Source organism: Nycticebus coucang, chromosome 19 (genome assembly GCF_027406575.1).
Source record: "Nycticebus coucang isolate mNycCou1 chromosome 19, mNycCou1.pri, whole genome shotgun sequence".
NCBI lineage: Eukaryota > Metazoa > Chordata > Mammalia > Primates > Lorisidae > Nycticebus > Nycticebus coucang.
The window spans coordinates 70020998-70043333 of NC_069798.1; the positions used below are offsets into that span (position 1 = coordinate 70020998).

A 22336-nucleotide genomic window follows, 5' to 3' on the forward strand; every position below is an offset into this window, starting at 1 on the left:
CTGCCTAGACTGGCTGTAAATATATACATAAGGTGCCCCAAAATGTGCACACATTTTAAGAAAGGAGAAAACTTTTTTATGTGTTTGTAGGTCATGCACCTGTCTTCATCAGAGAAGTTTCTGTTCAATTCTCTTGGCCACATAGAAATAGGGTTTATTCTTTTCTTATTGATTAGTTTGAGTTCTCTGTAGATTCTAGTTATCAGACCGTTGTCGGAAGCATAACCTGCAAACATCTTCTCCCATTCTGAAGGTTGTCTGCTTGCTTTACTTACTGTGCTCTTGGCTGTGCAAAAGCTTTTTAGTTTGATCAGATCCCAGTAATGTATTTTTGGTGTTGGTTTAATTACCCAGGGGTCATCCCTAATCATCAGAGAAATGCAAATCAAAACTACTTTGAGATATCTAACTCCATTAAGATTAACTCACATCACAAAATCCCAAACTACAGATGTTGGCGGGGATGCAGAGAGAAGGGAAAGCCTCTACACTGCTGATGGGAATGCAAGCTAATACGACCTTTTTGGAAAGGATTTTGGAGAACACTCAAGGAACTAAAAGTAGACCTACCATTCGATCCTGCAATTCCTCTACTAGGTATATACCCAGAGGATCAAAAATTATTTTACAACAAAGACACTTGCACCAGAATGTTTATTGCAGCCCAATTCATAATAGCCAAGGCATGGAAAAATCCCATGTGCCCATCGATCCATGAGTGGATTAACAAATTGTGGTACATGTACACCATGGAATACTATACAGCCATAAAAAGGAGACTTCACATCTTTTATGTTTACCTGGATGGAGCTAGAACATATTCTTTGTAGTAAAGTATCTCAATAATGGAAAAAAGTATCCAATGTACTCAATACTACTATGAAATCAATATATAACCACCTACACACTCATACAAATGGCAAAACATAACCATAGTCCAGAAAGTAGAAGGGAAGAGGAGAGAGAGGGGAGGGGAGGGGAGAAATGGGAGGAGGGAGGATATATGGGGGACCTCACCTAACGTGCATGATGCAAAGGTACATTTCAAAACTGTTAAGAAAAGAGTATAATTGTGATGGATGTGTTACTTAGTTCAATGTAAGCATTTCACATTGTATATTGAAGCAGCACCTTGAACCCCATAAATGCATCAATGTACAAAGTTATGATTTAATAAAAAACAATTAACAAAAAAGGAGAAAACTGTATTAAAATTGTAATGCTCTAGTCATGTTTTACTTCTGCAATTATAAGATGTGTAAAGTACAATAACAAGATAACAAATATTGGTTTATATTAAGTGTTATAATTTTACTATATTTTTTTCCTTTCTTAAAATGTGTATATGTTTTTCTGGCACCCTGTGTATTTAGTTTAAATTCCTATGCACTACCCTTCAACTGAACCTCAGTGATCTCAACTACACCAAAACAGGGGTGGGAAGCCACCCAAAATGCCCTTTATAGGGAGTCTGTCCTGAGCTGATGGCTCTTCACAGGCAGAACACACAGTGGGGATCAAACCTCCTGGTATTTCATGTGGGCAAAAAAAGTTTCCTATATGTTTTCAAAATGTAATTCGTGTGATAAGTTATGTCTGAAACCATTTAGGTTTTAAAGTATCAACATAGGAAACAGTGGCGTGTGTGCCATTATAAAAAAAGTTCCTGTAACTCTGTATCTTTTTTTTGTAGAGACAGAGTCTCACTGTACTGCCCTCGGGTAGAGTGCCATGGCGTCACACGGCTCACAGCAACCTCCAACTCCTGGGCTTACGCGATTCTCTTGCCTCAGCCTCCCGAGCAGCTGGGACTACAGGCGCCCGCCACAACGCCCGGCTATTTTTTGGTTGCAGTTTGGCCGGGGCTGGGTTTGAACCCACCACCCTCAGTATATGGGGCCGGCACCCTACTCACTGAGCCACAGGCGCTTAATGCTCAGCATTTTTTGTGTCTTGAAGAAAAGATCACAGCCTTGTTCTTGCTCTACACTGGATTTGGAGAAGTAACAAAAGGTCCTGGGAAAACACTGAAAGCCTTTAGGATCAGAGTCAGGGATCTGGAGGAAAACAAACTAGCACCAAGCGGCCAGGCTCCCTCAGAGGCAGGACGGTGACCCTGGAGCACAGACCCCCGGCTGTGCCCCCCACCCCAGGGCTTCCTGCCCTCTGAACAGGTGCTGCGTGTGGCTGGCTGGTTCCTGGCTGTGTGGCAGAGGCTGTCCCGTGCGTGGAGGTTTAGGAACCTCGCCGGCCTCTGCCTAAAGGGTCCCACGAGGTCCCCAGCTGGGACAGCCAGAAACATCTCCAGATTTTGGCAAGTGCCCCTCGGCCCGTCGCCCTGGTGAAGGGTCCTGATCCAGACAGAAAAGTACTAGAGAGGGAGAGGGAGGTACAGGTCCTTCCCTACACATTGGGTGGCAACAATGGTTCATGAAAACAGCGTTCAAGTCATCACGACTCTGCTTTAAAAATAATAATTTGAGAGGGGGGCAAGACAAGGTTGAGACTGAGAAAGGAGAGGAGTTACTTTAGTTCCTGGAGAAAGTGCTGCCCAGGCCGGGTTCTTATGCTGACACCACGCGTGTGATCCAACAGAGAAATCAGGACAAATGGGACTCCACCAAGCCTGCTGGCCTCTGTGCTGCCCCTGACACCATCCAGACAGTGAGCGACGCTGGAGATCAGGAGAAAATATTCGCAAGGGCCAGGTATCCCGAATACACAAAGGACTCCTAAAACCACGGTCCATGAAGGAGGGGCCAGGCCCCAGGGGAGCCGACGTCACACCCCCGGGATGCAGACCGCTGACAACCACGTGTGAGGACGGGGCGAAACCAGAGTCCTCTCACATTGCCGCGGGAATGTGAGAACGTGCAGCTGCTGTGGGAAGAAGTGTGGCAGTTACCATACGAATCTGCAGTCCACTCCTCGGGATGTACCAGGGAGAAAAAAAGTGTGTGTCCCCTCAAACCCTGGGCATGAATATTCACAATGGCCCAAAGATGGAAACAGCCCAAATGCTCAACTCCTGAATGGGTAAGTATTAGTAACATAGGAGATATTCCCACAAAGGAATATCACTCAGTGATGAAAAGGGTATTTAACGAGGTCCCGATACCCGCGACAGCAGAGATGAACTCTGAAAATGAGACACTATGTTAAGAAGCCAGCACAAAGCACATATTTCCTGAGTCTGTGTGTAAGGAATGTCCAGAATAGATACATTTATGGGGACTGAAGTGCATTCATTTTTTTTTTTTTGCCATTTTTGGCCAGGGCTGGGTTTGAACCTGCCACCTCTGGCATATGGGGCGGGTGCCCTACCCCTTTGAGCCACAGGCGCCGCCCTGAAGTGCATTAGTTTTTATCTCGGGCTGGGGAACAGGATCGGGTGCGGTGGTGACTGCTAAGAAATGAAAACAGGTGTCCACCTAACGCCGTGCACGGGAGTTTTGTTTATGGCAGTGTGATCCAGATAAACGGACCGAGCAAACGTGTTGTTTCCGTACAGTGGGATGCTATTAGCCACCAAAAGAGGATACAATTGATACGCATGTGTAAAAGAATAAAGTGCTGACACACGGTACACGCTACGCTACGGAGAACCTTGCAGACATCTTACGTGAGAGACGCCAGCCGCAGACTCCACGGGTGTGACCCCGTCTGCAGTGAGGACACCTGCCCACAGCCCAGGTGGCTGGTGCTCAGGGCTGGCGGTCGAGGGGCTGGAGTGACGTCTAAAGGTAGTATTTTTTTGGCAGTGATGTCAGTGTTATAAAATTGACAGCTGTGATGGTTGTTCCTGTCCATGAATGTAGTAAAAACATCGCATTGCATACCTCAAACGGGTGAATTGTATGGCATTTCAATTATATCTCAAGCTGTTAAAAAAAAAAAAACAAAAACAAAACAACCCATCACCACTCAGTTTGCAAGCAGTTAAAAATGAAACATCACGGCATCACTAAAAGGGAGTTTGAAACCACATGTTGGAGAGAGAGAGCTCATGAGCCACTTTCTTGGAGGAAACATTACCGGAGATTAGAAAATAGCCTTCATAGTTTCAAAGCCACACTCTTACGGGGGTCCACTTTGCAGAGTGATTAAGACTTCAGTGTTCTTTCTAGATAATGTAGCTGTGAAAATCACTAGAATCAAAATGGGGTCACTAGTGCTCAGGAAACCCTGGCAGACAGGGAGGGCCTCACGCTCAGGCCTGTGAACAAGAACTCAGGGGAGACTGCAGAAACCACAGGCCTGCACAGAAAATGCTTCCGCCGGGACGTCAGCCCAGCAACTCTCTCCAGCGCTGCTCTGACACCACCCTTGTTATTGATCCTTGTAGCCAAGAAGAAAAATCCCAAAACAGTTGTGTAATCCTCTCCTTCTTCCTTCACAAACCGTTGTCTTCTTTTTGCTCCGAGTACACACGTAGCTTACCATGGCATGCAGACTCCCAGCCCATTTTCTTGCAGGCAGCCTCCCTCGTTTCTCATTCAGGTTGACAATGCAGAGAAATATGCTCAGACTTTATTTACATATGGACTTTGAGAAGTTGCCCCAAAATAAATATTAACTAGTGTCCTAGTAAAACCGTTTATGGGGGCCTGTGGTGTCACTTCTATTTTAGGAGCACAGATAGCTGGCCATTTATTCCTGGAAGCTGCGCTCCCTCAGCCGGTGAAGTAGAGCAAGGGGCGTCACATCAGGCAGGGGGCAGGAGAGGAGAGCGGGAGGGAGAGGCAGTGACACCATTCAGCAGCTCTTTTTCTTCCAGAGTAGATGGGTGAGTGAATTTCAAGTTTAATTAAAAAGCACTTCCAGCTAATTCATGGAAGGTAAGATCATTCATTCAGTTCAAAAGAATATGGTGCATTCATGAGAATGGAATAAGGCGATGGAAGCCTCTGATCTTTTTAATTTGAAGGTGAATGCATTTACTTTGGTCTTACATGTAATAACAAACTGTCCTACTTCTCGAATATATCCCCTGTGCTCAGACATATTTCCGTATTTAATTGCTTCCTATGATGGAGACATAGCAGGAGGGCAACTGATCAAACATATGAAGAAAGATATATCTTTGCCCCAAAGACAGACTAATACATTGAGTATAAACGTTCTTCTAAATATTGGCCCTGCCAATCTTCTTGGCCTCTTTGGTTCCCCTCCTTCTGTAAAACAGGAAAGGTGACATTTTCTGTCTCCCAGGGCCACTGTGAACACTAGGTGAGCTCACTCGTGCAAAGCCCTCCACTAGCACAGAGTCCACGCTGGGCACCCTCACGCGTCTTTCCTGTGACTCATCTTTGCACTATTTCCCATAGTCAGATCTTTAGAAAGGTGACAATAAAATCTTCTTAAGTAAAAAACAGGTTCTCATGTGAGTATCAATACAATAAGATAAGTGAAAGACAGGGATGGGGGAGAGGGAGGGGGAGAGGAGAAGAAATGAATCTCCTTGCATTCTGATTCCTTTGCCTTAAAGAAACAAGCTCACCATGCAGAATGGAACTGCCGTTACCACTGCAGACGCCGTTCCTAAGAGCTGAGTCCTGCTGCCCTGTGACTGGGAGGAGGGATCACGGGAGGATCATCGGAAGAGCAAATCTGTTCCAACCTGTCCATTCTCGGAGCCGGGAGACACAGCCTGGGCTAGTGCTCATCTCTGCCCACTCAACTGCAAATTAGTCACGGGAACGTTGTTAACAACCTGAATGTGGTTCAAGAATTTCATGCCTGCAAATGCAGGTAGGTGCCAATTAACCAGGATTGACTAGGACTGAGTCCTTGTTTCACAGGAGTCTGACTAGAGTCTTCTATGCAAATGCACATAGAGAAGACATTTTGTTTTTTCGGCCACAGAGCTGCCAGGCATTTTCGAAACAACTGTGGGACCTGGGAGAGGATGAAGCCTGGGTGGGAGGTAGGGAGGGCTGGGGCAGATGCTTTAGGAGGAAGAAGCAAGGAAGCAGCGTGGGGCAGCCACAGAGGGCAATGGAGAGGCTCAAGGCACCAGGCGGGGCACTGGGCAGCCCTCCTCCAGCTTCACCTGCTTACTCAGAGTATGCAGCAGGGTCCAAACCCCTCCTTTGGAAGTCTCCTTCTGGAGCAGATACTGGTAGGAGGGCCCTTTTCCTCCCTAGAATGGCCCTCTGGAAAAGCCCCAGGGGAGCCTGATGCTGCCTGTGGTCATTGTGTGCCTAAACTGATGGGTGCTACTGCTTCTGGGTGACAATGACACATGCCACAGAGCAGGGCCCAGCATGGGGCAGGGGTCAGTATGGAACAGAGTCAGTATGATGCAGGCATCAGTATGGAGTAGGGGTTAGTATGGAGAAGGGTCAGTATACAACACAGCAGGGTCAGTATGGACTGGTCAGTATGCAGCAGGGTCAGTATGGAGCAGGGTCAGTATGGAATAGGGGTCAGTATAGAGCAGGGTCAGTATGAATAGGGGTCAGTATGGAGTAGGGTCAGTATGGAATAGGGGTCAGTATGGAGCAGGGTCAGTATGGAATAGGGGTCAGTATAGAGCAGGGTCAGTATGGAATAGGGGTCAGTATGGAATAGGGGTCAGTATTTAGCAGAGTTAGTATGGAATAGGGGTAAGTATGCAGCAGGGTCAGTGTGGAATAGGGGTCAGTATACAGCAGGGTCAGTATGGAATAGGTGTCAGTATGCATCAGGGTCAGTATGGAATAGGGGTCAGTATGCATCAGGGTCAGTATGGAATAGGGGTCAGTATGCAGCAGGGTCAGTATGGAATAGGGGTCAGTATGCAGCAGGGTCAGTATGGAGCTCTGAAGGCCCTACTCTAATGCTAAGCAAAGATCTGGACATGCATGGTCACCTGATCTCTGGGATCCTGCCTTAGTCCTTCAGACTGAGTAATTTCTACACAGTCAAAATCTATTTCCTATAGTTCTGGAGGCTGGCTAGGAAGTCCCAGGTTAAGACACCAGTAATGTCTGATGAGGCCCATTCTTCATGGGGTTCTTCCAGCTGTGCTCGCACCTGACAGGTCTCGGGGGTGAGGGAGCTTCCTGGGCCTCTTCCATGAGGGCTGGAGCGACTCACCCTTTGCCACTGTCACATTGGGCACTAGGTCCTAATATCGGAATTTAGGGGGAAACAAATATTCAGGCCACACAAGATCCTATGTGCTCACGTTTTACTGTTCACAGAGAAAGGCTCAGAATCTCTGGTGAAAAACAATGGTGACATGTTGTTCTGGTATGATAGATCATATAACAGGAGCAGCAAGGTTAAAAAAGTTAAAAGTTAAAAAAGCAGGTTAAAAAGTTCTATGAGTAGGGCAGCGCCTGTGGCTCAAAGGAGTAGTGTGCCGGCCTCATATGCTGGAGGTGGCTGGTTCAAACCCAGCCCCAGCCAAAAACTGCAAAAAAAAAAAAAAAAAAAAGTTCTACAAGTATTCTAGATCATTAGCATTGGTTGAAGCAGCCATTATTAGAGATTAAAAAGGTATTTATTTGTGATTATGTGTTTTATAGTAATACAAAAGACTAGCCTGTAGTATAACAATTTTTTTTTCTTGAATAAAACATTACAAATCCACATATTTTGTTTGCATTTTTGAGTCAGAATCTCAGTCTGTCACCCTGGGTAGAGTGTAGAGTGCTATAGCTTAGTAGCTCACAGCAACCTCAAACTCTTGGGCTCAAGCAATCCTCCTGCCTCAGTCTCCCGAGTAGCTGGGACTACAGGCACCCGCCACAATGCCTGGCTAGCTTTTCTGTTTTTGGTAGAGATGAGGTCTCGCTCTTGCTTAGGCTGGTCAAAACTCCTGAGCTCAGGCAATCCACCTGCCTTGGCCTCCCAGAGTTCTGGGATATTAGGCCTGAGCCACTGTAGCCAGCCACAAACCCACATTTTATATTTAAATCAGCAATGACCCTTAGTTTGGGTTAAATGGTCTCTCTCTCTTCCCCCCAAAAGCACATATGTCAAAGTCCTGGCCCCATCCCCAGAAGGTGACCTCACTGGGAGATGTCAACAGACTTAAGGTGTCCCAGAGAGATCCTCCCTCATGTGTGGTGTAAGACCTAAAATTAAGGCCTGCGTGTGCTCCTAGGACGGGTCCCATGGCGGGACATCTTCCTCATTACAAGGACCAGGCACACTGACTAATCCCTGCATGGTGGGCTCGGCTTTGTGCCAGTTGCAGGATTATTCATATAAGCCAGTCACATCCTCCCGCGGTCACTGGTACCCTGCCCTCCTGATGCTGCAAGCTTGCCTCCTGCGGGGCCTCATTCCAGTCCCAGGTGTAACCCCGTGTGCCCACATGTCAGATGAGTCCCCTCCCTGGGGCTGTGAGGATGTGTGACTCATGCACCACTCTCAGCCACCTTGCTGAGTGTCAGATGCAAAGTGTCAGGCCATCTACATGGCCCTAGGGCAGGAAAACTTCCCAGTGACTACAGGTGAATAAAAGACTGGATTATCCAGGTGGGCCAGTGACTCGTGTCCTTATTGGAGGGTGGGGACACAGAGACACACGCAGAAGAGGTGGCCACCAGGAGCAGTGATGCAGTGATCAGCCCCAGGCTAGGAGGGCAGGAGCCCCAGATTATGAGTGAAGCAGGAAGGATTCCTCCTGGAGCTCCGGCCAGGAGATGGCCCTTGAATTTGGACTGTGGCCTGCAGAACTGTGAGAGAATAAATTGCTGTTGTTTCAAGGCTCAGCTTGTGGTAATTTGCTGTGGCTGCTATGGGAAGCTATGCAGTGACCCTCTAGGCAACAGTATTTTGGGGGCTGCAGGGATCAGCCTGCCACACTTCCAAGGAGTCCCTTCCTTTTGGTCTGACAGCATGAGTGCAGCCTGGAAAATGGGGCTGGTGTCCTTGCAGGAGTCACCTGGTGGGCCCTGCCTGCTGTGTCCCCCACCCTGAGCTTTGGACACCTGCATTCCTCTGCCCCAGGCTCCACGGAGCCACCTGGGGGCCTGAAATTAAGGCCCGAGTCCCTGTGCCTCAACTTCCCACTGTGCTTCCAGGACTGGGCAGATTTACTTGACATGTGACCTATAATACCAGGTGTAGTGGAAGCCTGGGGTGGCCGTCTGTGCAGCAGGCCCTCCCCCGAGGTCAGCCACAGCTGGGCGTGCCTTGTGAGGGGCCAGGTCATGGCGTCCAAACCTCGGTCTGCCTGAGGTTGAGACAAGCATGTCTGCCTTTCTAAAATGAAATCATGACTTTAGCAAGGATGAGATTAAACGTGACCATGTTCAACTCGGAGCTAGGGCTCAGGCAACTGTCCTCGCTCTTTCTGTTATCCATACCCCACATCCAGACGGCGACAGCCACACTCAGTGTCCCAACAGCTCTTTACCACACAGCTTCCCAAAGCAACTTCTGGACAAGCTGCCTTCCCTCTCCTGCAGCTCACTCTAGGCCAGTGAGGTTTTCTCACCAAACCACTGTCCAGGTGGCTGGCCGGGTGGTCCAGGCCCTCCTCAGTCTCAGGTGCAGGCTCCCTCCTCCCCAGCATGACCCTGACACTGACACTTGAGCTGTGTCTTGGCCTCAGCCTGCCCTGCCTTCCTTGCAGGACACCTGGGAACATCACATCTGAGCAGACCCTCCCTATCTGCTCATGGACAAGAGTGGGCTGCACAAAGGGCCAAGCCCCCAGGGGTGGGAGGAGGGAAGAGCCCCCCTCCCCGCAGGGATGTAGAGGAAGACCCCCTCCTGCCCCCACAGGGATGCAGAGAGGCCTGGTCAGAGAAAGGGGAGCCTGAGTGTGCTTAGAGGATATTCCTCAAACTGATTTCCCAAAGAGGCAAATTCTTCCCAATACATTTGAAAACAACAGTTAAAGTAGACTTTACACTTCAGTTTCTAGACATTGGTACTTTGTTAGTATCCAGCACAATTATGATACAGTGTGTGGTGTCGTGTGAGTACACACACGCATCTCTGAACATTCTAAGTGCAGAAACCCGAGATCACCGGGGGTGACTGGTATAACCACCACCTGCCCGATTTGTTTGCTTACAATTTGTGTTTGGTTAAGGATGACTTACACTCACACATAATTTAGGACGCATTAAATAACAAGGATTCTATTTTCCAAATATCAAAGGTTGCAGAAACAACAGTGAATTTTATCTGAAACTATACAATAATTAAATTCAAAAATATAGTAATTAAATTAGCGCAAGCACCAAATTGCAATTAGAAGCGTGAAGTATAAGAATCACCCACGTGCAGGGCTGGGGCTGTGCCGAGTGGGGTGTTTCTGCAGGTGCAGACGGGCCTCTCTCAGGGACAGAGTCTGGTGGCAGGAGAAAAGTCTCACACACACATGTGCGTGCACACACGCACATAACTCGTGTGCACATTCACAGACTGAGAGATAATCTTTCACCAATGTATTCCAGCATATAAAAACTCCTGCCTTCAAATTTAAATTTTTTCAATTGGATTGCTGAATTTAGGGAATTCCATTCTGAGAACTTGAGTGTTTTAAGTTTCATTTAATTTAAAACATGGTAAGGGACTTTAATTGAGTACTGTATTTAAAAAGTTCTTCCGTTAATAAAGGATTAATAAAAAAATAATAAAGGATAATAAAACCACCATAGAAACTTTATACAAAAAAGATACCTTTTCGGCTTCCAGACTGAAATGACACCTGTTGTGGAGACGGTTATATGCGGCATTTCAGGTAAGAAATGGTGCTCAGGAGGCTCAGTATGCACGCAGAGACGGTGAGCGCGCGCAGACTGCAGTGCTTGGAGACAATCTGTCACGCCCTCCTATGAGCCACCCACTCCGGCAAAGTCTAACTCCCCACCCTCTGAGAAACGCCATCGTCCTGGAGATGCTTCCAGGGAGGATGCCCGGCACTCATAGGTCAGTACCTGCAATGCCCCTGCAATGTCAGGCTCTCCGTCAAGTTTAAATCCAGATTCGAATTTGGAGACTATTTCACACAGAACACGCTCACCATGAGCTCAGTTCTTGCCCACCCACAAGGCTATTTAACGGAACAACCTGCCCCTGCGGGTTTTCTGTTCCGGCTATGGCAGCAGGCCAAGACCTCTGTCTTCCCGAGCTGCAAGTTTGTGAACGGATGTTGTGGTGCAGACGACAGCAATAGAAGGACCAAGGACGGAAGCTCTACGGATCCAGCTAAAAACAAGATGTAAAGCCCGTCTGACTCCCCAGAGAACCAGGCTCTGTATTTCCCAAGATCATTGGCCCCTTCAGCAACCCCTGAGGCCCCTGGTGTGTGATCCCCACTTCCTGGAGAAGGCGTGTTTGCCGGCTGTGGGCCTCTGCCTTTTGAGCACACTTTGCTGCTTCCCTAATTTTACACACAAGAAACTACACATCATTCATACCTAACGTCCAGCGGTACATGAATCACCTACATGTCACGAATTCTGTGAGCCCAAAGTCAAACATTAGCTGCGTGCAAATTGGGTCACAGTTTCTGATGAAAGCAAAGCTGATTAATAACTCCCAAACCTTGTAAAGCCTGTGATCTGGGCAAAAGAATGGAGAACGCGTCTTGCAGCGTCTGAGTGGCCCTGGGTGGGCAGAGCCCAAGCTGACCTCTCCTGGCCCCCAGCAGCAAGGACAGGGAAGGTGGGAGTGTGCTGGGAACTGGGTGGAGAGGATGGTGGGTAGAGGGCTTGAAGCAGGTGTCGCATTTACAGACTCACAGCAGGTACCCGCCCGCCATGGGCTTCACGTGGCCTTGAGGCTCCACTTTGTAATCGGCTGACATTACGTTTAATAGATGGTGCCTGTTTCCTAATTATACCTTACCACGCCAACAACTGTATTTCCATCAGGACACTTGCCACCTCTGACGAGCAAGGTATCGGGTTCCCCGTCTGTGAGACGGAACTACAAACCCACTTCCGCACTTGCAAAGCCAGAACCAACCTCACATCCACACTTCCCTAATAGGCATCAGCTGGAGACTTTCTTTTCAAGTCCCTTCCAAAAGCAAATACATCACTGACTGAACACGTTTGGGAATCTGCCATCAAATGTCAGGTTCATAAAGTTGTTTCTTAACATTAGTAAGAAATTTGCTTCTTGAACACAACATTCCCAAGACCTCCCTGTGCCACATCTGGAGGTGAACAGCTGGCCCAGCAGCCAGGAGGTGCTGCCACCTCCCCAGAGGCACCTGGTTCCTACAAGGATGCGTAACACCACCCGGGGATGCCCACTGCAACACTTTCAGCTCCTTCTCAAGTCAGCTACACAGCTGGTTAGAATTATTGATTATTTATAGATTATTGAAAGATCTCTTTACAAGGACACCTTTTCTATATTATTATTATTATTATTATTATTTTTAGAGATAGAGTTTCACTTTATTGCCCTCGGTAGAGTGCCGTGGCCTCACACAGCTCACAGCAACCTCCAGCTCCTGGGCTTAAGCGATTCTCTTGCCTCAGCCTCCCGAGTAGCTGGGACTACAGGTGCCCGCCACAGCACCCAGCTACCTTTTCTATATTATTTTATCCTTCTTTTTAGGAGATCCCTCCTTGGAGGTATTTTGGACAAGGGGATCAGTAAGTACAGGACCCGCGGCAGGTCTGAGGCTTCCAAGCCGAGCGACCATGTGTACTGTCTTCATCTGTGAAGCTCACGCAGCCCAGCACCGTCCTTTACACTGATTGGCATTCATAGGGGGTTTGTGTTTTTCAGAGGATCTCACCTTCCGAACTCAGTGTTAACTTTTGCACAAAATCTTATGACTTTGGAAAACAGTCTAATTCTTCTTATTGACAAACTGGAGCTAACACCTGGCAGCTTTCTGGGAGGAATGAAGGCCTCTACGCCCAGCGTCCAGCAGAGTCACGCGGCCCCACAGGCTTGCCCCTCACTGCATGGGGCCATTACAGTCTAAATTATGGAAACTAACACTAGACACTCAGGCCTTCAGGTGCACTGGCCCCACTCCAGGCGCTGCTGGCTACGCTGCAGCGGCCCCTCCCAGACAGTGCTGGTACCGAAGGCTCCATCCCACAGGGGTCCTGGCGCTGCTACAGAGCGTCTGGACAGTTGAGGCAATGGACAGGGCAGCCACTTTGGGCACTGTCTGCTTATTAAGCAGTTGTCTAGTGCTCTGCAACTGAGGTCTCAGGAGCTTTTTAGGGGGGAGCTATGAGAATAGAAAAAGGCACCTCAGCAATGTCCCAGACATTGTCCAGGTGTTACCACGTGTCTGTGTCCGACTAGATTGGTGATCTAGTCCCTGCATCTCAATCTCCTAAGCTCTAAACATGTATTAAATGTCTAACTTAAGAATTATCTGAGTTCCATAAAAATCTGTTCATGTGACTTGCCTAAAAAATGTGGAAATTCTACATGTACAGACATTACAATTGCCAACATGCTGCAGCCAAATTGCTAAGGGACATTCTCTCCGTTCAGAGGCGTGAGAGCCGAGCCACAGGACGCAGGCCGAGTCTGGGTGACTGGACGGACATGACTGGGAGAGGGCAGTGTTGGCCATGGGGTCTGAGGAGTCTCCCTGCCCTCTGCACACGTGGCCTGCGTCCAGGCAGGGGGACACTGGGAAGCTGGGATGTATCTTCAGCAAACGTTGCTGCTACATCAGAGCCCTGATTCGCCAACACATGTGGGCTAAGGATGCGTCTGTGAAGAGGGACAGACAGAGCTCACGTCCCCACCAGATGTCACCTCAGCATGGACAGGAGAGGGGCTGTCTGGAGCAGTGGGGGACTAGTGGGAGTTTGGAAAACCTGTTTCTCATTTATGAGGTTGGCAAGACAAGAAGAGAATGGCTAGAACCAGTAAGTGACCTAACAACATCCTACACTTAGCACCAGATGCTGCAGGACTAGTGATGCTATAACAAAATCTCCACGAGAATGGAACTCATTGTGCAGACAAGTCCGTGAAGCTTCACAGCTGGGGTGTCAGTAGTTTTAGCAGAAACATATTTTTCCTGTCAAAGCGAAAGATTCTATTTACATGTTGATGGGAACAGCTGAATGGCTTCCATGCCTTTGTGTATGTTGGCAAACCAAATGCCTCATTTCTCAGAATATCATTTTAATAATATCTGGAGAGTCTCACCAAGAAAGAGCTAGGTTGTGATGATTATCAAACATGGGGGCCGATTCTCCAGGGCTGGCAGCCTGCCGCCCCCACCTGCAAAGGCGCAGCTTACAAGAGAACTCGGTTCAATATGAAATGCCAAACTGACTAATACGTTCTTTTTTCTTTTTGTAAGTATTTAAACATTTGTCCATGCTTGTCTCCATCCCAGGGGAGGACACTCGGGGTCTCTTCCCTCTCAGGCCGTTCCCTCTGTAGCCCCTCTGCATCCTGTACCCCGGGAACCACTCTGCACCGTGACCCTTCCACACCATAATTTTGTTGGTCCCTCCGTTAGATTGTGAGCTATTTTGAGGACAGGTATTGGCGCTTACTTTGCTTTAAAAATAATAACCAATAGAAGAGACTCAGTATCATAATAGTGTCAGCAAACAACACGTGTGACCTGCTTTGTGCACGGTTGCTTATGGGACACACACATGGGGACTCACTTATGACCCATGACAGTGTCACCTCCACTGCACAGATGAGGTGACTGTACACAGAGAGGTGACGTGACTCGCCCACAGTCACCTGCCCTGCTGATGGTGAAGCCAGACCTTTCGTCTGCCAGTCCGGATGGCGGCCAGCAGAGCAGAAGGGAAGCTTCCCACTGTGCGTGCAGGGCGCAAGTGGGCGCGGGGCATGACCCAACACTTAGATTTCTTTCAGTCCTAACAAGCTAATTTATACCTGGACTTTGAAAGAACACAATTCAAAACAGCATGTCTCTTGTCAGAGAGAATTCAGGGCCCGACACCTGATAAGGGCCATGACACGTGTGTGGGGTCAGCTGCAGAGCCTGGTCCAGATCTGGTGGCCAAGTCTTAGGTCTGGTCTGTCCACTGCCATCAAGGCATGGGGGGAGCTACCAGAGCAGCGCGGTGCGGGCAGTGGGCTGGACGTGCTGTGGTGGTCATCACACTCACTGGCCCTGGGCAGGTCCCTCCTGTGTTATGTGCCCTCTCCTTGTCCCCAGTGCTTCAAACCGGCCGCATGGGCCAGTGTCACCTTCCTCCTCCTCTTCCTCCTCCTCCTCGTCAGAGCCAACTTGTTCTGTCCAAGGGGAGGGTGTGAAGCCCGGGACCCGTATGCGCCTCTTGATAAACAGTTCGGCTGAATCACAGTCCTTTTCCTGGCTTCTTTAGAAACTCTGACATACCAGACAATGGTCACGGTACACACACGGGGGCGTGAACGGGGGGAGCAGCTCCACGAAGGGCTCTGGGATGTCCTGCCTGGCAAGGCCACGGGGCCCCTGGCTTTGAGGATGTGCCACCCGGTCCCACTGTCCAGACCATGTGTGACCCCGAAATAAATCCCAGAGCACAAAGATACACTATGAGGAGTTGCAAACCATTTCATCGATATTTTTTTATGGATTCTATGCTGACATGATACTTTGGATTTATTAAGTTAAAGAAAACATGTGGTATTAACATTAATTTCATCTGTCTCCTTTTCCTTTTTCTTGTGGCTACTAGAAGCATTAGATTGTGCTGGACGACCCAGCCTCGAGGTGCTGACCTGGCCACATCCTCCAGCCTTTCCAGCCATTTGCTCCCTGGCCATGGGCAGGCCCAACCCCCAGCTTAGGGCTTTAGTCCCCAGGAGGAGGATGATGGCCACTTTCTGGGTCCTATCAATGCGGAAAGGAAGAGCAGAACTGTGAGAGCCACCATGTGGGGTCTCGGGCTGTGGGGTCTGCAGTGGGGTGGCGGGAAGGATGCTTTGCGGAGGGAGTTCCTCCTCTGAGCTCATGGAAGAGAAACAAGCTGTGGTCTCACAAGGATGGGGAGGAGAACTGAGGGCAGGTGATAACGTGGCTGTTGTCCTCCTCTCCACAGCAAGCACGAGTGTCAGACACAGGTGGCAGACAGCAGGCCCCAGGCGGAGGTGTCTCCGGCTCTCGCCCATGTAGCTGCTTCACCCCCATACGCAGGTTCACCCAGCAGCAACTATGCTACAAACGGACCTTTGTGCCCCCCAAATTCCCACATGGAAGTCTCATCCCTAGGACCTCAGAATGTGACTTAGTACAAAGAAGTAAGGAAATTAACATGAGGTCATGGGTGGCAGGAGCCAGACCCACACAACTGAGGTCCTTACAGGAAGCAGAGACGCAGACACAGACATCCACGTGGGACAGAGGGAGCAGGTGCCAGCCGAGGAAACCAGCCCCGATGCACCCGGACAGACTTGGAGCCTCTGAGTTGTCAGAAGGCATGCGTTGGTGCTGAAGCTGCTTTAGGATGTTGATACAACGCACCACACAGAGGAAACCCACGGTGTCCCCAGCCACTGGGACCACGCAAAGGAAACCCACGGTGACCCTGGCCACTGGGCACCATGCACCACACAAAAGAAGCCCATGGCATCCTCGGCCATTGGGTTGCTGCTGGTGTAGCCACAGCATCACCCAGAAATCCAGAGCAGACCTGGCAGGTGGGGCGGGGGTGAAGTCCCAGCCCAGCACAGCAGAGTGCGGGATGTTTTCTGACTTGCGCCCAACCCCCTGGGAAACTAGCCCGACCCTTCCACTGATGCTGACCACAGGTGACATCATGTGTGTCCTGATCACAAAGGACCACTGGCTGGACGTGGGCTGCTATGAGGGGTCTGGAGGCACTGGTCTCCCCTCTTCCGGCAGCCAGGGCCCTTTCCATCTCAGGTGCTGTCAAATCACTGCAGTAAAAGTGGAAACCAAATACAAATGGGCAGACTGATAAAAAGCGTGCAAAGTATAAGAGAGGGAACCAAACTTCACCGTGACTAAAAATAAAAAAAGGGAATCAAAAGCAAAACAGGGGTTTCTTCATTTCTGAGAATGACAGTGAGTCAACGAAACTGCTTCCACCCGAAGGAAGTCATTACTCATGGACAGGCGTGTGCTGGGAGGGGCTCGGGCCCTTGGCTGTGAGGGTCTTCCCACACTTGGGCGCCCCACACTCTGCTCTGGGGCTGGACAGCAGGATGCTGGCTCTGACCATGGCAGTACCTGGGACGTGCACCTGCCTGGGGTGGTGACAATGCAGCCTCAGCAAACCTGTCCTTTGTCTATTCTGCAGTCAGAGAAATCCCAAGGTTACCCCTTTGATTAGCTGTTCTTCCTTTTACATCCTGACATGTCTCATTTAAGATGAGAGAGAAACCAGAGGAATTTGGTGGCATCGAAGAATGTGAAGGTTTTGCGTCACGGTGGTAAAAACTTGCCAACCAGACTGAAAGCCTCACCTACCACCCTAGCAGCCTGCAGAGTGCATAGCATGCCCAGGAAACTGAGTTTTCATTGAGAAGGGAGTTAGCAAATGGATATAATCTTCATTTCAAACAGTTGGGAGTCAGCTATGTGCCAGCAATGTGCAAGGGCCTGGAGAGCGAAAGATGAGAGAGGGAAGTCCTCTCCGGACCCCACGGAGAGGAGTCAGAGGATGAACTAACCCACGAGATCAACAGCAGATCCCTGCCCGCAGGGTCTGTGAAGGCTGCAGGAGGGAGGCTGGCAGGGAGGCCCTGTACCTCCAGCCTGGCGTGAGCTGCCCTCCCCACTCCCAGATCAAGCAGCACTCTGAACTGATAAGACTTCCCCTTGCACTCTTGCAATGAAATGTCGTCCCGTATTACAGTCAGAAATATTCAGAAGTATTTCTGATCGTTTCCCAACAGGATGGGAGCTCTTACAACATTTACCTTTTGTGCTGCAAGTTTACCCGCTCACCCTGGCCATTGCAGCCTCATAGCACCTGGCTTTGAGTGGCATCAAAAGTTTTCGATCAAGCTATTTTTCTTCTTCTTCTTCTTTTTTTTTTTTTTTTTAAAGTTCTTAGTAGTAAAGACTACCTATAGAAACCATAGTTTTAAAGTCCCAATATTTTATGATTTTAAATGATCAGAACTTTAAAAATTAGATTTTAGAAAATGAAAGCGTATGGATAGGCTCATGCTCAAAATCGTACCCCGGCAGAACTAAAGGGAAAACACATTTTGGGGCTTTACAAGGTCCAACAACAGGAAAGAAACTGAGCAGCACAGAGCGGGTGTTGGAAGCCGGAGCTGCACCCTCAGTCATCCCGAGACAAACTATACCACGTGGTGTTATCAGCATGGGGATCTCCCAGAAGAGCTGCTTTTTTGATTTTGCTTTAAGCTGAAACTGTATCTCCCAGTGCAGACATTGCGTCTAAACTACATTCTTTATAGTAACAATAAATTTACAGTTCAATGTTAATGCTAATTATAACAACTGAATTATCAGTAATATGGTTTAAGCATTGACTGAATAAAATGAGTCATCCCCCGTCCAATATTTACTAAATTCATTTATGTATTTATAAAATTTATCCTTCTAAATCATTAGGCAAGAAACTAGATAATACTGTAGATAACAATTTTCATAACTTAATAATTAAGATAAGATACAAACAATAACACTATGGAACCACTCATTAGATTTACATGGATGATTTGAAAGCAAATCAGGGAAAATTACCTGTTTGGCTGATCCAGAAATTGAGTCCAGGTACAAATCAGAGGGCAGATGACTACCAAGTTTGTTATTATTAAATAAAACATGACTATGGACCACAGCAAGGTGGTCTCAAGGCTACAGTAAATTCAGCTGAGATTTTAAAAGCACCTGTGTGTGTAGCAGGGGATTCCGCCCTCAACATCCTGACCTTCTGGTGCTTTGCCATTTTTTTTTTTGTTGTTGTTGTTATTTTTTGTTTGTGAGACAGTCTTCCTCTGTCACCCGGGCTGGAGTATAGTGGTGTCATCATAGCTCACTGTAACCTCAAACTCCCAGGTGCAAGCAATCTTCCTGCCTCAGCCTACCCGGTAGCTGGAACTACAGGTGCCCACCACGATGCCCAGCTGACCTTTCTATCATTAAGTTGAGATGGGGTCTTGTTCTTGCTCAGGCTGGTCTCAAAGTCCTGAGCTTGCTCTGTCATTTTAACTTGTAGCATAATTTTATGTCAATTTAAAGTATCAAAGACATCGAAAATTGAAGTTTCCCCCCCACCCAAATCAAGGTAGAGCTGAAGTTTTGTGCACAAATGTCAGGCTTTTGTCCCCACAGAGTAAGAGGAGGAGGCCGAGTCACTTGTGGTGCCTGTGGGCATCATCTCCCCTGACATGTTAGTGACAAAAGGGCCAGAACCTCTGCTTAGAGGGGTGTGCAAGGCTGAGCAGAGCATCAGAGTCAGAGATGGGCAGCTGCTGCCCATAAAAAAGCCAAATAATGGAGAGCTCTGTGCTAGGACTACAGAGCAGGTGGCTTCTGACTAGCTACACAGGTCTGGATGGTTTATAATTTGTAGTTTTCCTGTTTGCTTATCCGCATTTTCCAAACATTCTGCCTAGGAATGTTAGGAGAGGGCTGTGGAGGAAGGTGCTGCGGCTAAGACCAGTCACAGAAGAGTGTGGCTGTCATCTGTGTGCTGAGCACGGCCTGGAAGTCTCCATCAGAGGAGGATAACAGGTGACAAGCCAGTGTCTTAGAAGAACGTCCTGGCAGCTCAAGTGCAGGGTTCCCTGCCCTGGAGGCGCCTGGTTCTAAACCTCAGAGGTGGGTGAAGGGTCTGGTAGGTTTGGGAGCTCTCTGGGAGACGCAAGGTGCAGTCAGGGCTGGGCACAGCCCTGGGATGGAGGGGGACAGGTGAGGGGCCTGGAGAGTGGGCGGTCATTGAATCAGGAGGGGCCTGAGGAAACAGCTCTAAGGTCTCCTGTCCTTTTACCAAATCTCGGGGAAGAGTGAACAGAGTCCACTTTGGGAATACCCTTATTTAAAATCTAGAAACCATTGATAAAACGGAAGTATTTTTTCGTGAGAGCAGAGGAGTTTACAGTCTCTTCTCTGAGAATCTCCCGAAGCTTCTAGGAAGCTCACGTCAGATGGGTGAGGAGCAGATTCCTCATCTTTTCCTTTCTTGTTTCTGTCTTTTTCCTTCTCTGTCTCTCTTCTGTCCTCCCTTCCTTCAAGGTCACAACCTACCCAGGGACATGCAATCTTCCTGAGTAAATTATTACTAAGAATTAATCTTAATAACAGGAGCTCAGCTTCCACCCAGCTGTCAGAGAAGAGTGTGGCCGCAGCCGACTCCTCCAGCCTACGACGTGTCCGGGGGTTTGTGTGTAAGGCCAAGGACTCGCCATGGTTTTCAGTTTCAGTTCCCCCCTTACCGTGCTGGCCTTCTCCGGGTGCGGCTCGCGTTTCCCCACGTGATTTCCCATCCTGAACCAAGAAGCTCTTCAGAGGCTAAAAGAAAAGGAGAAAGGAGGTGTGACCTCAAAGCCAGTAATTCAAGTTTTCCAGGTTATTTTCCAGTCAGAATGACAATCCTGGGAGAGATAGTATATAATTCCTAATCTGAGAAGAGAAAAGCAGAGCCCTGAAAACTCGAGAGACAGAGCCAAGCCATCTTTTAGCAGATGCTGGTCTTGACCCCATGAGCTAGAAAATAGAACAGCCCTAATACCCAAATTCTGTTCAGTAACACACACATTTCATCTTATTTCCTCCTGTATAAAAAATGCCAATCCATTTCAAAAAATCTCAAACATTTGTGCACAGACACACAACACAGACTCACAGCACAGACATGCAACACAGACTCACAGCACAGACTCACAACACAGACTCACAACACAGACACACAGCACAGACTCACAGCACAGACTCACAGCACAGACTCACAACACAGACTCACAACACAGACACACAGCACAGACTCACAGCACAGACTCACAACACAGACTCACAGCACAGACACACAACACAGACTCACAGCACAGACTCACAGCACACACAACACAGACTCACAACACAGACTCACAACACAGACTCACAGCACAGACACACAGCACAGACACACAGCACAGACTCACAGCACAGACACACAACACAGACTCACAACACAGACTCAGAACACAGACTCACAGCACAGACACACAACACAGACTCACAACACAGACACACAACACAGACTCACAGCACAGACACACAACACAGACACACAACACAGACACACAGCACAGACTCAACACAGACACACAACACAGACTCACAGCACAGACTCACAGCCCAGACACACAACACAGACTCACAGCACAGACACACAACACAGACACACAGCACAGACTCAACACAGACTCACAACACAGACACACAACACAGACACACAACACAGACACACAGCACAGACACACAGCACAGATCACAACACAGACACACAGCACAGACACACAGCACAGACACACAGCACAGACTCACAACACAGACACACAGCACAGACTCACAGCACAGACTCACAGCACAGGTACACAACACAGACACACAGCACAGACACACAACACAGAGACACAACACAGACTCACAGCACAGACTCACAACACAGACACACAACACAGACGCACAACACAGACACAACACAGACTCACAGCACAGACACACAGCACAGACTCACAGCACAGACACACAACACAGAGACACAACACAGACTCACAGCACAGACTCACAACACAGACACACAACACAGACGCACAACACAGACACAACACAGACTCACAGCACAGACACACAGCACAGACTCACAGCACAGACTCACAACACAGACTCATAACACAGACACACAACACAGACTCACAGCATAGACACACAGCACAGACTCACAGACACACAGCACAGACTCACAACACAGACACAGGTGCAGACTCACAGCCTGTGTGTTATATCCTGTAACTCAGGTGTGATATGATAATTTGGGCTGAGACATCGGGAAAGTGCTCACCCCTCTTCTAAAAATAAAAGGCAGCAAGTTGTCCTCTGCATTCAGTGCTGTAAAGAGTGAAGAAATAGAAAGAGCAGACTAAGGACGTCTTATCTGCCAAGTATCCAAAAAATCTGCAGAATTTTCAGGGAAGATAAAGTAGGATCAGAAAAAGCATGTTCTTCCTCCTTCTTTTTTTCTAATTCAAACCTTAACAGCAAATTTATTTCCCCCCAAGTCTGCACAGAAGTAAAGACCCTAGGCCAGACCCATTCTACAGAAAGGCTCATCCATTGGTTCCTGGACCTGTGCCAACCACGGGCATTCATCAGGTCACCTGAGGGTCACTTGTCCTGTCACCTCAGACCCCGTCACCAGTGGCCTGAGTCTTTAAGGACAATTACATGATGCATTTCTAAAGAAGATGTGAGCCCCCAGTCTCTCCACGA

At 48.5% G+C, this 22336-nt stretch overlaps 1 protein-coding gene across 3 annotated transcripts in view; it reads right to left on the bottom strand.

Annotated features, from left to right (window-relative positions):
- The window catches only part of MBP (myelin basic protein), a 112304-nt gene that overhangs the window by 72900 nt on the left and 17068 nt on the right, over positions 1-22336 (bottom strand). For all 3 annotated transcript variants that reach the window (XM_053571089.1, XM_053571088.1, XM_053571086.1), the window contains exon 2: positions 20302-20377. In XM_053571089.1, coding sequence (XP_053427064.1) covers positions 20302-20352 — 51 coding nt within the window. In that variant the 5' untranslated portion in view covers positions 20353-20377. The remainder of the gene's footprint in view (positions 1-20301; positions 20378-22336) is intronic.